Here is a 17,951-nt window from a genome sequence, read left to right as displayed (position 1 = left end):
AGTCCCTTCCGTAGCCACAAAAGGAGCAAAAAGCAGATTAGAATAGACAGGGGGCCACAGTGAAGGCCAAAATCCAAGTCATAGGCCCAGAGTCCTTGAGGCACTCGAGTGACGAACCGCTTTGGGTGCCATCGAAGGGTCTGTCCATAAGGGAAGCTTGGACATCTCCTAAATAGCTAGTCGTCCTCAGACAGGCATGGCGCCTAAGGGCCACTGTCGTGGAAACCACTTTGCCTAGTGAGTTGGTCTTATCAAGTCTTCATCAAAGTGCAAACTTGCCTGCATCTGTCCCATCGAGGAGCCTGGGCCTCCTCTGGGACCTGTATCATCACTTTCACAACCGTATTCCACACATTTTAGGAAAAGCGGCCCAAAAGGCATGCGCTGTTTACAGACCGCCTGCTCGAAAAAAAATATCATCTTCCCAAATGAGTCCATCCTCTTGTATTCTCTATATGGGGAAGCAGTAGGGAAAGAGCCATGGGAGGTTGAGGTTTGGACCACCATGCTCTCAGGGGTAGGGTGTTGCAAGAGGAAGGTTGGATACCCAGCTGCAGGGCGATGGCGGGCAATAGTTTTATTCACAGGAGCCCCTGTGCTGAGTTTGGACGAGGTACCAAAGGGACATCAGTAAGGGTGTCAATGAAAAGGAATAGGGGCTCAGACGTGGAGAGACTCGGTTGCAGCACCTCTGTCAAAAGGTTAGTCTTGACTGACCCCGAGGGTAACTTGAAGGTCAAGGACCTCCGATGCCCTCCACACCACCATTATGTAGGAAGCTCCCTCCTCCATAGCCATAGCAGAGGAGAAAGCAAACCTGCATCTGGAGACATATCCAGGCATATGGCCTCAACCAGCTCCTCCCACTAGTCCATATTCAGCTTTTTCTCACAGGGCTGGTATTCTAAAGAGTCCAACAACCTCTTTACGTCTTCGTGAGGCCTAACCCAAGAGAATAGGGTCCAAGCACCAATCTAAAGTCAAGGCTCCTGCCAGCGTCAGACAACCCCCTTCTGTCTCCGTGTCGGAGTTGGGAACAAGAATGGGATGGTGCTGCCGGTGGGCACCAGGAGCGTCGGCATTGGGACAGCCGCCAGGGAAGGTCGAGATTGATGACCGGCATCCGTCTGGATCCAGGAATGGATTGTTGGGGGCCCACTGGAGTAGGGGCTGGAGCCGCTGGCGCAGAACCAGATGGGGTCCTCTCTGATCCTGCAGAGTCTGTTGGCACTCCAGAGGGGTAGAGATGCCTATATATGAGGCACACAGCCTCTTAGAACTCATTCAGTTGGGTGGGGGGTCACTCCCGGAAAGTCAAAGAGACGCAGAGTCGGCCCAGACGCAGGTTCCAGGAAACAAGGCCTAGAATTACGATGCAACCTCTTCGCATCGGCTGACGGACGAGGAGAAGTTGAAGAACACTTTGACAACTTATTTTTCCTGTGCCTCGACTTTACCAAGGACTTTGAATGGGACAATGTAGACATCCCGGAACCATCCCTCGGTCAAGACCACAACTTGTGTGGAGTCGCATGCTGGGCTGCCATAAGCTTAAAGAACCGTTACCTCAAATCCTTTGGGTGCATGGCCTGGCAATCGGAACAAGACTGTGGGAAGTGGTCACGCTCCAAACACCATTACAGACTAGGTGTGGATCTGTCACCAACATCAGATGGTGACATGCTCCGCAGGGCTTGAATCCTGTCTTGCGCGATGACATCCTCCACACACTAGGAGGAAAAACCTCAAAAACTGCAACAAAAAAAACGTTGAACAAGTTCAGTCAAAAACGGATTGAGGTGTAGCTCTTCTCTCAGAGCAGTGCTGGCTGGCATAGAAAGAAAAGAATCGCCGTCAGTGCGCCTGGATTGCGCCTACATAGGTACCACAATGTCACTTCCAGCGCAGATGTTGTTGACTAAAGACACGTAGCCGATCTATGCCACTTACTGGCGTGCAGGAGTCCTGCTCATCTAAAATATTCTGAATCTAGTCTGACGCCTGGGGAAATTCAAAAGGTAAGGAATCTCTCGCTAGATGGCTCCATCAGATCAGTATACTCCAGTTTAATGCTGTATTATGTCAGAGGAAACTGTATACTGAACCGAAAATCGCTTTGTCCTTCTACGTTAACACAGCAAATTGACAAGACAAGAACAAGATTCAAAGGCCTGTTTACAGAAAGCAAGCACTCATGGAAGAATACAGTAAATTGGCTATACTCCATGGGAGGGATAAACTCAAGCTGCACAGTCTAAAACAAATAAAGTCAGCAAATAGAAAGCAAGCAAATGTGAGTAAACAAAACACAAAGCCAATAGTAAGCGATGGGCAGATTGCATTTCCACAGAAGATTTCAGAATATTCAGAAGATGTTGTTAGCATACCAGACATCTGGGTAGTCTGGTAGGCGTCTACCTAAAAAACTGTTTGGAAAATGTCAGAAAACAAACTGAATTTCTCAGAAGTCTAGCCCTCACAATCCAATATGCAAATATGTATTTTTTTACTCCTGGCCCTCAACTCAAGCAAGAGTAATTTTGTACAGTTTGAGTGACTGCTTTAAAGAATTATTATTGTGAGAAATGACATTCAGGAGCCGAACAATTATAGCAGATGACCTGAAGGTACACTAATGGAGCAGAAACTGGTTTGTAGCAGATTACCAAAATCAGATCCATCAGGGCGTCAAGGCACACCAGAAAAGGTGAATGATGTCAGCTGCAGATTTGCGAGGAGAGTATCTTTATTCTCTCTACCGGTAAAGGTAACTCAAGGTCCTCCTCTGCCCTGTGTAGAACAACCATGGGAGACTCAAAGTCTACCGCTACCGCAGGAGGAGAATCCAAACCGATCATCTTACTGTGCTAAATGGTTCTATTATGTATAGCCATGGGGGTAGATTGTTGCCTGCCTCGCTGATGCCATCATCTCCATGATCAACAATACTGGGTATTTGAATAGGATATCAATAAGAGCCAAAAAGCCCCTCAAGCCTGCCATAATGAACTTCATGGGAAATCAATTTTATTGGCAGAACACAAGGCAGGGCAAAACAGGACAGTGTTGCCTACAACCCAGAAGGCCGGCTAACGTCTGGTCAGATCATGAAAGCAAGACAATGAAATAGAGGCACACTCCGACTGATAATTAACACAGCATGTCGCCTAAAACCCAGAGAGGGCCGGCTGCGTGTATAAAAGGGCGGGGGGGGGGGGTGGAGGTGGGTAGAGACTGCAAACCGCTCCCACTATGAATGGATAGCCATAAAGTTCAGCGTGCAAAGAAGCTTGTGAGCAGTAGTAAGGCGCAGCCTGTAACCGCTAGTGACTTAATAGTGGTTCTACTTTTAACAAAAGACAAAGAACAACAAAAGAAAGAAGTCAACTCCACATCCCACCCCCTCCATCCCTTCCAAGTGAGCAGGAACAAAGAAAAAAGGTGAATCCGGCACTGTGGGACGCAGGATTCCACTAGTCTAAAGGGTTTTGGAAGTCCAGCGGGAAGCAACTTTACTAGGCGGCAGCAGTATCCTCGGGAATCAATTTCAGGATTCGGAGATAAGAAGGGCAGGTCAGTTCCCGGAATTCAGTGAAGAGGATGGCTATGAAGGGGGCCCAAATCTTGGCATAATCTGCGCCGTTCCCCAAAGCAGCCATTGAAAGTCTCTCCATACCTAAAAGATACCAGAGTTGATGCCGCCATTGCGTGTGCTCCATGATCCTGTCTGATTTCTACCCTGCCAGTATAACCTGGTGTGCAGTGTTCAACGCAAGCGCCATCTGTATCCCTCTAGTAGAGCGCAGGGGGAAGGTCAGCACATTGGGTAGACCTAAGAGAGTGTAAGCCGTGAGCCTGGGAATGGTGGTAATGAAAGCCTTATCAATATCATACAATATTCTCTCCCAATAACGTGGAAGCTTTGGGCAGGTCCATAACAGGTGGATAAGGGTACCAGATACCAAAGCCCCGCCAGCAACGGCCGTCGCAACGAGAGTGCCACCTAGTTAGGCAGGCTGGGCTATAATACCAATAGGACGCAATTTTAAAAGCCATTTCGGCAGGGCCAATCTAATATGCTGTGTGCAGAGACCTGTAAAAGACATCTTCCCATTCCTTATTGTACAGTGGGCACCTCAGCTCCCATCGTTTCTGCTCTGAAGACTTTTGGGACGCCCAGCGCGAGAAAGTAATATATTTCAAAAATGAGTCTCTAGGAATGTAGGAAGAGATCAGCGCTGGGGAGGCCATAGTCCTCCTGCAGCTCCAGGGGATGGGACCCTGGATGTCAAATAGATGCCTTAAGTGCTTGCAGACACCCTCTAAACGGTGCGCAGCGATTCTATTGTCCATCCCAGGTGGAAAGGCACGGTTTGAGAAAATCAGGATCAGATAAGCAATGTGGGGCAGGTGACTTGTGAAGAGAAGAGTCCCCAGGCATGAGCAGATCTCGGTAGCCAGGCGTCACGCCAGATGTGGTGACCCGCCACAGTCTCGTCCATGAACACCCAATATTTCTCTGTCATAGGACGATTCCATTCTACGAGGTAACACAAGAGTGAAGCTTGGAAGTAGCGGGTAATGTTAGGGAAGGTGAGGCCACCCTCCTTGGGGCATTGTAGCAGAGTCCTTTGCAACCGAGGCGAAATCGGACCCCACAGAAAGTGCTCAATCGGGGTTTGAATATGGCGAAGTGAATGTGGCGGGGCCTCCAAGGAGAGTGTTTGAATAAAGATACAGGGCCTGCGGTAATACATTCATTTTAACAGCAGACAACCTCCCAAACCAAGTCAAAGGCAGGCGCCGCCAGCGAGCCAAGTCTGCACGGATGCGAGTTTGAAGGGTTGAGTAGTTCATGTCCGTTGTTTTAGCGAGACTTTTGTGGAGGACCAATCCAAGATATGTAATACCATCCGACACCCAGTCAAAGGCAAAGCGGGCCCATATGGCGTCGACCGTTGGTTGAGCTGCGGTAAGGTAGAGTACTTGAGACTTCTGCATATTAATTTTAAAGCCAAAGACCTGCCTGAAAGTCCGTAGGTCATCCACAGTAGCTGGCAGTGAGGTCAAGAGATGAGCCACCGAGAAAATGGCGTCATCTGCGTAGAGACTAATGAGATGGTGATCTAACCGGAACGGGATACCTGGGTTGTCCCGAAGCCGTTGGGCGAGGGGCTCCATATAAAAGGCGAAAAACAAAGGGGAGAGGGGGCAACCCTGCCTAATACCCCTCCCACGCTAAGCCGTCTGAGAGCAAGCCATTGACCCTAAGAGCCGCTGTTGGAGCGCAACCCACTGTCGAAACCTGGGCCCCAACCCAAAACACTCAAGATTAGAGAATAGGTATGGCCAGTGAACACGGTCGAAAGCCTATTCGGCATCGACTGCTAGCAGTAGGACTTCTTCTTTGGACCGTTGCACCTTATCAATTAAGTGGCAGATACGTTTGGTATTGTCCCCAGGACACAGGCATTTAAAGTGACTTCTCCAGATAGTGCTGGACCTGAAGTCCCTGGCTCTACTATGATGGTATTTGTTTTCTGAGAAGTCATCATTTTCTGTAAAGGATGTGAAGTATATGATGAATGAGACCAGCAAGGTCTTTGGCAGAGTAAGAGGTATGGCTGCTGCAGCAACACTGTCAGGAGAAGGGGGAACTAATGGGGGTGGAGGGGAGGGAGGTCTAGTGGCACCAGGAATGGAGGCCGTGGAGGAATCGTGTTTGGATGTCCCAACAGATTCTTGCGACCAGCTGCTCACCAGAAGGAGCTGTGGTGGAGCGTAAGAGGGCCTTAGTGAAAACCAGGAGCAGGAAATTCTCGAAACTTGGTACTACGAGTGAAGCCGTGAAGCCGTGAAGCCGAAGAGACCCTCAAGGTTCTTTTTGATTTTTTTCCTGGACTAGTCCTTGGAAGTAGCCTACTTCAAGGATTTGCTGGTCTCATGTGGGTTTGAGAGGGAGCCAGAGCGTGGATTGGGCTGCCAGTGGGCTTGGCATTTGTCTCGGGTCTGCACCATGTGAAGATTTTCCTCCAGGTTCATGATCGCCTTAACATACATGAAGCCATACCTTTCACTTCATGACAGTTTTAGTGCACAAAAAGACATGTCTCATACTGCCTAGAGTTATCCTTGGGCTCCAGGTACCACATAAAAGACATCATGTGGCTCCAAAAGAGACATCTGCTTGTGACAGGATCGACATGGTAAAAGACTTTAAATTTCAGGGGAGAATTCCTGCCTTATAAACAAGGTAAAATATAAATTTTGGAGTAAATACTTTGAGGAGAAATAGGGTCTACATCAAAAGATGTGGGGTAAAAAGGAACAAGCATCAGCTTCATATGGCTCCTAAATTTCATATCCAGGGTGGGTCCGAGTCGGAGCACAAGCCAGAGAGTTATTTCCCAATCCAGGCTGGCATTTGGACAATATTCACGAGATGAGGTGAGGTATCACTATTCAGCAGAGCTACACCCTACAACAGAACTGCAATAGCTGGCTGGTAATGTAAGTATTTTTTTTTTATTCATGGAAAACCCCATACATGAGAAAGGTGTAAGCAAGTGAAAAATAAACTGCTATAGCGGGAGAGCTCAATATAATAAGCTAGTTGTTTGGACAGTGATATATATATATATATATATATATATATATATATATATATATATATATATATATATATATATATATATATATATATATATATATATATATATATATATATATATATATATATATATATATATATATATATATATTACCTACTGGCGGTCGCCAGTAGGTAGTTATAGTTAGGATAATTTTCAATGTTAAATCTCAACATTCTATTTTGAATAACTTTGGCGCCGGTTGACGAATCTGCCTGAAATTTTCAGGAAAATGGTCTCATGGCGGTCCGGTCCTTCCCTGAAAGTTTGGGGGGGATTCGTCAAGCGGGGGCCGAGATAAAAGGGGGGTCCCAAAACGCGTTTTCCCCATGTTAATTTCCATAGGGCGGTCGATTTCACTTTTAGCCCGAACGGCTGAATGGATTTCCACCAAACTTGGCAAAATTGTAGGGACTGGTAGCCCGATGTGCCTTTGCTATGTCTCAAGATATGTGCTCCAGTGGATTTTGAGTAATTTAGGTTCAAAAAAATATATATATCTATAGGCGCTCTCCCGTGCGCGCACCCGTGAGCGCTCCCGGCGCGACACGCGACTTGCGCGCAGGAAGCTGATTGGCTCTCAGTTGTCTGTAAACATTCTAAACAGTCCGGAGCGGCCGCCATCTTGTGTCTCGGTAAAATCGAGACACAAGGGGTTTGAAAAAAAAAGGGGCAAATGACCATAAGGGGGAAGAGTAGACCCCCTCTGACCCCCTAGGTTTGATGTAGGGACTAAAATAGGGTCCTGCAGGGCATTAAAATTTTTTTTTCGTTTTGCGCGGGGGAAGCGCATGGTACGCGCACCGGCGAAGCACGGGGAAAATCCAGGATTATATTTATGAAGGCCTTGCGCTGTTAGTTTTGCGCTTCCTGTGCGTCAATTTTTGTGACGCACCAGCGGTGTAAAAAAATGCGCATTGTTATGCAATATTTAAAAAGTGACGCATCTATCTAGATGCGTCACTTTTTAAATATAGTGCAACGAGGTACATTTTATTACACTGCTGGTGTTATGCGTCACTTTTCTGTGCGCACTCCTTATGACATTCCAGATGTGTCATATTTAATGTATGACGAATCATGTTGCAGATACAATATGGCGCAGAGTTTTAAAAAGTGACCCATGTACCTAGATGCGTCACTTTTTAAAAATAGCGTCAGGTATAATGCATGCAGAGGGGGTGTTCTCCCGCAAAAAGCTTTGTAATAGCGACGCAGTGAAATCTTTCAGATTTCACTGCGTCAGTTTTAGGATGCTGTTGCGTCAAAATCTTGTGCCTGCTTTACAGCAGGTGTTAGACTGAGGCAAGACCTTTCATATGCTGCTTTCCCCATTTGAAAGGACACATTACTGGAGTTGCGTCACTTTTGTGACGCACTCCAGCAATGCGTTACTTGGAATGTCATAAGGAGTGCGCACAGAAAAGTGACGCATTGCACCAGTAGTGTAAAAAAATGTGCCGCGTTGCGTTATATTTAAAAAGTGAGGTATCTAGGTAGATGGGTCACTTTTTAAAATCAAGCGCCACATTATATCTGCGTGAGGTATAATGCATGCAGAGGGGGTGTTCTCCCACTAAAAGCTTTGTAATAGCGACGCAGTGAAATGTTTGAGATTTCACTGCGTCACTTTTAGGATGCTGTTGCATCCTTTAAATATAGTGCAACGAGGCACATTTTATTACACTGCTGGTGTGATGCGTCACTTTTCTGTCCACAGTCCTTATGACATTCCAGATGTGTCATATTTAATGTATGACGAATCATGTTGCAAGGAGCTACAGATACGTCAGTATTTCTGACATATGTGTAAACATAAAAGTGATGCGAGGCCGGCGCAAAATTTTGACGCAATAGCATCCTAAAAGTGACGCAGGGAAATCTCATAGATTTCAGTACGTTGTTATTACCAAGCTTTTTGCGCGGGATTGCCCCTCTGCATACAATATACCTGATGCAGATACAATATGGCGCAGAGTTTTAAAAAGTGACCCATGTACCTAGATGCGTCACTTTTTAAAAAATAGTGTCAGGTATAATGCATGCAGAGGGGGTGTTCCTTGCAAAAAGCTTGGTAATAATGACGCAGTGCGTCACTTTTAGGATGCAGTTGCGCCAAAATCTTGCGCCTGCTTCACAGCAAACCTTTCACATGGTGCTTTTTCCATGTGAAAGGACACATTACTGGAGTTGCGTCACTTTTGTGACGCACTCCTGCAATGCGTTACTTTTGTGTTTACAGATATGTCAGAAATACTCCAGTTTATTCACTGTGTCATAACTTTCTTTTCTAACACTCACCTTCTTTCATTCCTCCTACTTCACTTCCTTTCACCTCTCATACCTTTCTGTTCTTTCTTACTCATTCTCCTTTCAATTATCAATGCACTATATTTCACTTACTCTTCATTTTTTAAGATTATAGCTCTTTGATGAGAATTGGAGGTAGTTCTGAAAAGAACTTTTGGTTTTCTTCTTTTAACTGAAGAGGAACAAAAACAGGGAATAGAAACTGCTCAACAGGAGCAAAAAGAAAAGAAAAAAATTAGGGGTGGGAAGGGCAGTGATGGTTCTCTAATGCCCGAACCATGAGCTGGACACTTTGCTCCCCATAGGTGAGGAGTTGATTGCAGTATCTGCATCTGACGAGCCCATGGTTGAATGCAGGTTGGATGTTGGCTACCTGCCCCTGAGATTGGTCTCTTCCAGAAGAAGTTGCTCCTCCTGTTGATGTAGAGGCCCCATCTCTGGGAACCTCCTGTGCCAGAGCCCTGACACTTTCCCGGGCAAAATTCTGGGGGTGCCTCCTCTCCACATGTCGGATCATCGTAAAGTTCCCAAAAGAGTATTTTTTTTGGGGGTTACCCCGTGACAGGACCTGTTTGCAGATCCTGCACTCTACTTTTGGTGCATTCACCTTCTTCTGGCCTTCTGGAAACTTAAAAAATTTCCAAATGAAATGTTCCTTCACCTTTGGGGTAGGAGGCTCTTCATCAATGAAGTCATCTTCACTGCTGGATGGTCTGGCAGCCATGATGAATCCAGGAATATGGAGCAGCAAAAAAGGCAGGTCTTTCAGTCACAAAAGTGAAAGAAGAAGTGAAGGAAATGGGTGGGGATTTCATTCATTGTAAAAAAAAACTGTTAGCAACCAATGAAAAGTGTTATTTGAGGGTCACATGACCCGACGCGTTTACGCTGCGCGCTCCGGAGCACTTCCGGGTGCGTTTACGCAGCGCGATCGTAGGCGCTTCCGGGGCGCAAACGTGGCGCGATCGTAGGCGCTTTTCCGTGCGTTTATGCGCCGCGCACGTATGCGCTTCCGAGGGCACTTACGTTGCGCGCCGAAGTGACGTCATCAATCTTTTATAGAAATGCATAATCATTTTCCATATTAAAAAAAACTAATTTTATTTGTATGGTACGAAATGTTTTGCATTATTATTAACTTTTCATTCATATTTTTTTTTCACGAACGACAGTTGCGCTCTGGGTGCGCTTTCAGATGAGCTCTCGGAGAAGCTTACAGGAGAGCTTAGCTGAAAGCTTCCCGGAGCGCGCACCCAGAGCGCAAAAGAAAAAAATTATAAGAAAAAATGAATACTTAAAAAAAAACAGCAAATTGTAAAAAAAAAAAAGGTTAGAAACTCGATATACAAAGGAATTAGCATTTAAAAAACCTATGAAATTCACTGAAAAAACCATAGGTTTCACACCAGTTATAGTTAGGAATTAGCATTTAAAAAACCTATGAAATTCACTGAAAAAACCATAGGTTTCACACCAGTTATAGTTAGGAATTAGCATTTAAAAAACCTATTAAATTCACTGAAAAAACCATAGGTTTCACACCAGTTATAGTTAGCTGGAAATTTTACTGATATAAAACCATTGAAATTCCCACGTTATAGTTAGTCGGACTCACTATAACTTGCGCGTGCAATGCACTGCTGATGACATCACATATTACATCACTCATGACATGGTCAGTGACATCACTCATGACATCACTGATGACACCATCCTTGTGACACAGTGACAGACCTCCTTTCAGTGTAATGTAACCCATGAAACACATATTCAAAAATAGAAACTAATATTTTCAAAAAAGTGGATATACCCATACCAGTTACAACAACCAATTCAGTAATATCACCATCTAATACACATCCACTCATGTGTATGTATATGGGTTATTAGATATTTTTATTAGTATCAGTATGAGTGTCTATATGGTTTGGTGGGGGTATTACTTAGCACATAGATGCATGAGTGACTGACTCTTTGTTTGTATGTGTTTTGAAGACAACATATGTACAGGACTGTATGGGTGGATGAGTGTCTATATGTGTTTGTTAGTGAGTGAATGACTGTCTCACTAGTGTCTTTATCAGTAACTACATATGTTTTAATCTAGTATATATGAATATTGATGTATATAAGTGAGTATATGTGAGAGTAAGAGATTGTAAGAGTTCCTGTTTAAATAAGTATGTGTTTCTATAAGTGATTGTTTAAGAGAATAAATATGTGTAATTTTAAATAGAAGTAAGGTGGAAGTGTGTGTATAACTCTATATTCAAATAAATGGATGTCCAATAGTTTATTTGCACGTGTGAATATGTGTGTGAGTAACTTTTGGATGAATGTCGGTGTGTAACAGGATGTATAGGTGTATCACTTCATATGATGAGTGAGTATATGTATGAGTGACTATATAGAACTATTGGTGAATGAGTGGATGTGTATATAGATAGTGGAATTACTGAATTGCTTGTTGTAACTGATATAGGTATCTCCATTTTTTAAAAAATTTCAGTTTCTATTTTTGAATATGTGTCTCAAGGGTTACATTATAGTGAAAGGAGGTCTGTCACTATGTCACAAGGATGGTGTCATGAGTGATGTCACTGACCATGTCATGAGTGATGTAATATGTGATGTCATCAGCAGTGCATTGCACGCGCAAGTTATAGTGAGTCCGACTAACTATAACGTGGGAATTTCAATGGTTTTATATCAGTAAAATTTCCAGCTAACTATAACTGGTGTGAAACCTATGGTTTTTTCAGTGAATTTAATAGGTTTTTTAAATGCTAATTCCTAACTATAACTGGTGTGAAACCTATGGTTTTTTCAGTGAATATATATATATATATATATATATATGCTTATGAAGGCTCTGAGAATGAGATTGTTTTAAGTTTTTTTTCCTAAAAGGTCTTTTCATTGTATTTATTTCTGTATTATTACGATTAAGTTGTGTACGTAGAGCATTTCAAGGATGACCGTTTCATTAACATATATGCAAATTCACTTTAAAGTGAGCTTCCGGTTTCTCATGCAGTCATGACTGCACCTTTCAATGTCTCCAATTACAGGTACCCTAACTTAAAATAGCCTTAAACCGTAGCTAGCAACATCAACTTTAACACTGGATGCTAAGGTCCGCCTTTCATTACTTCAGCAGTCCACAGATCCATGGCTTTTGAGTCCTTCCACCTTCTTATTTCAGTAGCCGCTATCTTTGTGTTTCACCACGTGCTTTGATAGTGCCCTTATCTTCCCTGATGAATGTCCCAGTATTTGTTAAGCAGAGTGGACTCACTGTCTAAACTCATTGAAGAAATGTAATACTTGCATCCACATAATCTGCAACAGGTTGTCTGCATTGTCCCCATTTCTCTTTATCCCAAAAGGCTATGCTCCCTGCAATCAGCCACCGTTCTCCCTCCTTTTTCCATGTACAATGGGGCAGGCCTTCACGTGGACGCCAGAGCATTAGTATAGCTTTATTAGGCAGCACTAGCCGCAGGTTCAGAAACTTGATTCCCACCTTCTGCGACTTCGTCCAGTATAGAGGAACACCAAGGATACATCCATAGGACAAAGATTAACGGTATCTAAAATTTTCCATGCCGACTGTGGCACCATTCCAGAAATGGGCAACCTTAGGACAACTCCAGACAATATGCAAGAAAAGAATGTCCACTAACATGCCCCTAGGACACCTCTTGTTGTCAGTCGCTGCTACATCATTTCAGTTTGTAGGGTTTTTAGGTAAATGGTATTGGCGCAGTTAAACTGTGTGTACTTGAATGTGGTGTTCCCGGAGACACTGCCTGGGAATTCCAGAACAGTGTCCCATTCTTTATCACTCAGTTCTCTGCCTATTTTCTCCTACCATCAAACCTATAAATCATTGATAGTTGTCTTTTGGAGAGATAGGATATCAGTTTGGGTTTGTGGTTCTGTTTTATTAACTGCACCACTGCGCCATACATCAAGAACTGAGCCTCTATTCGACTATATTCCTCAATCATGGAGGCCAGACTTCAAATTACCCCAGTTTCATGGCATTACTTGTGGTGGGTGTATCTGCTTCCGACCAATCTCTTATCTTTTAAGCAGTAAACAAAATCACCCTCAGGCGGTGGGATTTTCCGCTGGGGCAGTGCCAGAGCATATGCTGGGCAGTGCTGGGTGCTCTTAACTACCCCACCTCCAACTTTGTAGGGCCTTTCTTGGGTGTTTAGTCTTCCTCGCTGGGTTTTGGGAGGGCCCCACCAGCTTCTCATCGCTCGCTCCTGCTGTGGTTCGCTGTTGGCCCTTGCCTCTCCTAGCTTTATCCCATCAAGCTACTTAGCCAGCCATTGCAGTTGAGTGGCCAGGAAGTGCCGCTCACGATCAGGTGCCTTCTATCCCCCTAGCTGATTAGATGCTGCAGTATATACAGGGATACTCTCTACAATGACTAATGCACTGCCCAGAGTCCCCTCTCCAATACATTCTCCCTTTTAGTTCTGAATCTTAGATATCGGAGACCGTGTGGTCCCCATTTGTTTGCCATACAGGTCACCATTGCTGGAGTTTGTGTCATTGTTCTCCCAGTTGGCAGTAATGTCAGACACTCTACCCAGCTCCGCCAGGTATTGGACACTCTGGGGAAACCTTGCTGCAGTATCCCAAAGCCACAGCAGCATGTTGTTTCTGTATAGTCAGATTATGTGTTCTGAGACTCTCAGAAGGATGCCCTGGCCATGCCTATCCACCCTCAGCATGTTGGCAAAGAGTTCCACAGCCAATGCGAATAGCACTGGCAAAAAGTGTCCCTCCTGCCTTGCGACCCAGAATATTGTGCATGACCCAGAAATGCACTGAGAGGTACTTGCCAAAACCTGACAATGTGTATACATTAGGGTGATCCATTTATCCCACTCCTCCTCAGGATTTATGCATTACATCACAGTCTGCAAATAACCACAGTGTAAAGTATCAAACATTTTTTCTAGGTCTATCGAGAAGACTGTGTGAAAGGAGTTTCTTCAAAGCTCCTAAATATTCTTGTGACATTAAGAGATGTATTGCATTTGAGGGTGAATCCATTTGGTCACTGTGGATTAGTTCTTTAACGTAGGGAGAGAGGAAGCTGGCCAATACTCTTAGAATTGTATAAGACAGATTTAACATTGTGAGTGGACTGAGGGCCCTGTATCAATATTATCCCTGAGGTGCCTACATTTAAGATTCCAATTAGCATGTAGAGGCTAGATATATTTATATTTCGCATGAAATTACTGCAGATGTGCACTCAGACTAAGAGAGGTATGCGAAGATTTTGAGTTCAAGCAAAGCACTGCTACCATGACAAAGAGGCAGAGGCACATGGTGCATTTCTTACAGCCCTGTCTCACCACAAGAAGTAAAGCCACTGCTTTGCCTACCATTAGCTGATATAAGCAAAAATTGAGCAGACTAGTGCTCCATTTCCACTACACTGACAATTAAGTTATTGAACGGTCTCATTAGTCTGGTATGGCTGGATTCAAAACATCAGCCAAAAACAGAAGCTCTCAAGTTGACCCATGGTAGGCAAGTAGGTAAGTAATCATGTTGCGTTCACGGGTACTGTTTTAAATCATACATGCTGCACTTAAAAACATTTTTTTTTAAATAATGGAAAGGAAAAAACTGCCACAGACCAACTACTGACACTAGACATGGAACAACTCAGGAGAAATGAATCTCTACATAAATGTCCAATACTACTTATTTGGAACAATCATGATATGCAATCTATGTAATGGCATTTTTATAGTACATAACGAATTTGTGATCAATTGAATGCAAAAGGAGAAGGATTGATATATGTCAGAGCTAAGAAAATCTTAAGGCATTGCCAGTTTTTTTCAAATATTAAGCATTATGTTTACCGGTGGGAATATGTTTGATCTGTGCCACTAATTCAAGCATTAATGAAACCTCCGGGAACTGAGATCAAGATTCCCAGTAGTGTTAGAAACTGGAAGTGCTCCATCTCGATCATAAACAGCGAGAATTTTCAGTGTCAGCATGTAATATGCACTTGGAAATTTTTCGTAAGACAAAAGGAGACTTGCAAATGCTGCATCTCTAGACATTGCAGAAATTGAGAGAGTGCGATTATAAGCTTCCTTGGAAACTTGCAAAATGATAAGTTCCAGATCAGGCGAAGCTCACACCACCCCTTTCTTCTTGTACATCAGCAATTACCTGGAACACCAGACCTTATAACAATTTTGCACTGCGATGCAGTCTAATGTTAATTTTGTTGATCTGAGGTGGCCGCAAACATCAAAATCAAGCTCAAACCAAGAAAAGGATTTTCTAACAAAGGTTGAGACTGTCTACACATTCTAGAGGAGAGATGGTGTCAGTATGCAAGATGGTACAACATTGGTATTTCCTGCTAAGGTCTAAAGCATGGGAGTCAAATCCGAAACATTTTTAACACGGACTCATCAAATACTGTATAAATCTGGCCAGAGCTTGCTTTTCTCCATTCAAAAGAATTGATTTGCCCCCTCGCCCTGAAAAAATGTTTGACATCCCTCTCCTTTATTGCCTTTGGATGCTTTTAAGCACAGCATTTAGAGGGCCCTACACTGTCACCCAGGGACTACCGGTCAGATGCATTAACCACTAACAAACATCATCTGCCCCTTACAGCTAAAACAAAGCTTAAAACTCACAGATTTTGGAGTCAGCATGGTATAAATTATACCTTTTGGGTGGAGGTTGTGGGGGGACTTAAGCACAAAAAGAGACTACATTGAGATTGACATTTGTAACAAGCAGAAAGTACACTTAAGACTTAGTCACCTTAACCTTTAACTTCACCTGAGTATACAGACAATAAAGCAACCAAAAACAGCTTATGAAGTTCCCTTCAAGTAGAACTTGGCAAAGGCAGTATATCTTAAGTGAAAGACTTAACTAATATGCAGTGACATGCATACTGTATATGTTTGTGACATTCTGTTAACTTATCAGCCCTAACAACATCCTAGATTGCATCTCTGAATTACAAAACTCTCATTCATTACATTACCATATTACAGCTAAGCACGTCTTGCTACTCACCCATGTCATAATCGTTCTCTGCAACCCTTCTCATTTTGGGAGGTGTAGTGATACCAGACTCAATTTCCTGTCTTTTTGGAGCTTTAGTGTCCGATATCAAATGATCAAAGCTTTTCCTAGTACCTGTCAAATACCATAGCAGTAAGTTATTTAGCAACCAATAATAAGGCACTTCTTTCTACAATATTTTCTTAGCTTTTCAATAGACTGGTGATTTTATTTTACAAGTATTACAATAAATAAACTAAACAGATGCTGTTCTTTTTCTTTCTTTGCTAAATTCCGTATCTACAACACTACGGTATTAACAATGGACATCAATACCATGAAGATATATGAGGCATAATCTCTGATTACATTTGTATGTCATCTGTGCAGCACCCCTCCCTGCTTACCAATCCCCATTTCAATTCTCTATTTAAAATATCCAACATTTTCAAGCACCTTGAGCTTATTTCCCATCCCCGTGCCTGGCTTTATGAGTATCTTCGGTCTCTTAGATCTTTCGCAAATATCTATTCTTTAGTACATGTATTGACATAGATCGCAGGCCAATGGCACAGACACATTTTCTTTGTTTTAATTTAAATGCATTTTAAATGTCAAAATGCGTCAACTGTTACTACACCAAATGCATTATATAGATCCAGTAGATCTTTGGATTAAATGCATTCGGGGAATTTAGGGATCAAATAGTTCACAATAGCTTCTTCTTAGCCTACTCTGTTCTTGGTCAAAATAAGTCTTAATAAAAAAAATAAGAACCTTCACTGTATACCCAGTTTTAAGTGATTTTCTTGACATGGTTTGTTACTAGACATTGACGAAGTCTGGCATTATTACAGTACAACTTAATCAGCAGTTCTATGATTGCAAACCATCTAAATAACCCACATCGCATCAAGGAACACTTCATTCTAATAAAATACTCATTCTTTTACTGCAACTTAAAAAATAAATACTGTTTTTGAGTGGTCAGGATATACTAACCAAGCAGCTTTTTAGTGTTTGCTTGTGAGGGCTGCCCCATATCCAGGCTCATGGACTTCCTTGTACGAGGGCTTATCTGTCCCACTGTAGGATAGCAAGCGGCAAGATGTATTCCAGAACCCTTTGGCGAGGACCATGGCTGATTTTCCTTCAAGGTCCTGCAGAAAATCATTAATAAAAACAAGAATCTCTCATGGCTTCTTTTCTGAGACACATTGGAAGGCATGTCAAACAATTGTTATGTACAGCAAGTATGCAAGATGAGATGTCCGATTAGCATGTTTCTCTGCCAACAACGTAATTAATGCAGTGACCTTCCTTTTAAAATGAATCCCACAAACAAATATTGTTGCATGGTTTCCATCTGTAACTAGAATATGTGCTATAGCAATTACAATGCATCAGGAATACAGTTTCCTTGCTTCTATTCGGTCACACGTCCACTTTTGATCATTGTAAGCCACACTTCAGTTTCTTGAATTGATGAGCTATTCAGAGTATCATCACAGGCTAAATGGATGCACTTATATTGGATCTGAGCCCAAACACTTTGCTTACAGTTAAGAAACTGTAATATTTCTATAATCAACCTTCCACCGTTGAGTGTTTGGATAAATAGCATAGGCAAAAAAAAAATATATGTATATGGGTGCGTGTGCTCGTGCACGCGTGTGTGTGTGTGTGTGTGTGTGTGGGTGTGTGTGTGTGTGTTTCCCACGTTGCCCTCAAAATGAAAATGCACTCAACAGCAGATTTCTTCCAAATCCTTTATTTTCTAAAATCAAAATCTTCACTTTCCTAACGCGTTTCGGAGCTCTCAGCTTCTTGTTCACAGGCTTAATGAGACTTCACAGTTAACTCACAAACACCTTTTATGCATTCTTAATTAATTGTGTTGCCCTTCAGTGG

General features: G+C 43.1%; 1 protein-coding gene across 6 annotated transcripts in view; it reads right to left on the bottom strand.

Annotated features, from left to right (window-relative positions):
* NF1 (neurofibromin 1) overlaps window positions 1-17,951 on the bottom strand; it is a 2,008,692-nt gene that overhangs the window by 352,800 nt on the left and 1,637,941 nt on the right. For all 6 annotated transcript variants that reach the window (XM_086954827.1, XM_086954826.1, XM_086954830.1 and 3 more), the window contains 2 exons: window positions 17,043-17,200; window positions 16,053-16,175 (listed from right to left, as the gene is read on the bottom strand). In XM_086954827.1, the coding sequence (XP_086810953.1) occupies window positions 16,053-16,175; window positions 17,043-17,200 (281 nt within the window). The remainder of the gene's footprint in view (window positions 1-16,052; window positions 16,176-17,042; window positions 17,201-17,951) is intronic.

Source organism: Lissotriton vulgaris, chromosome 2_1 (assembly GCF_964263255.1).
Source record: "Lissotriton vulgaris chromosome 2_1, aLisVul1.2, whole genome shotgun sequence".
NCBI classification, from domain to species: Eukaryota; Metazoa; Chordata; class Amphibia; order Caudata; family Salamandridae; genus Lissotriton; species Lissotriton vulgaris.
The sequence above is the reverse complement of the archived record's forward strand: the minus strand, read 5'-3'. Positions and strand labels throughout refer to the sequence as shown.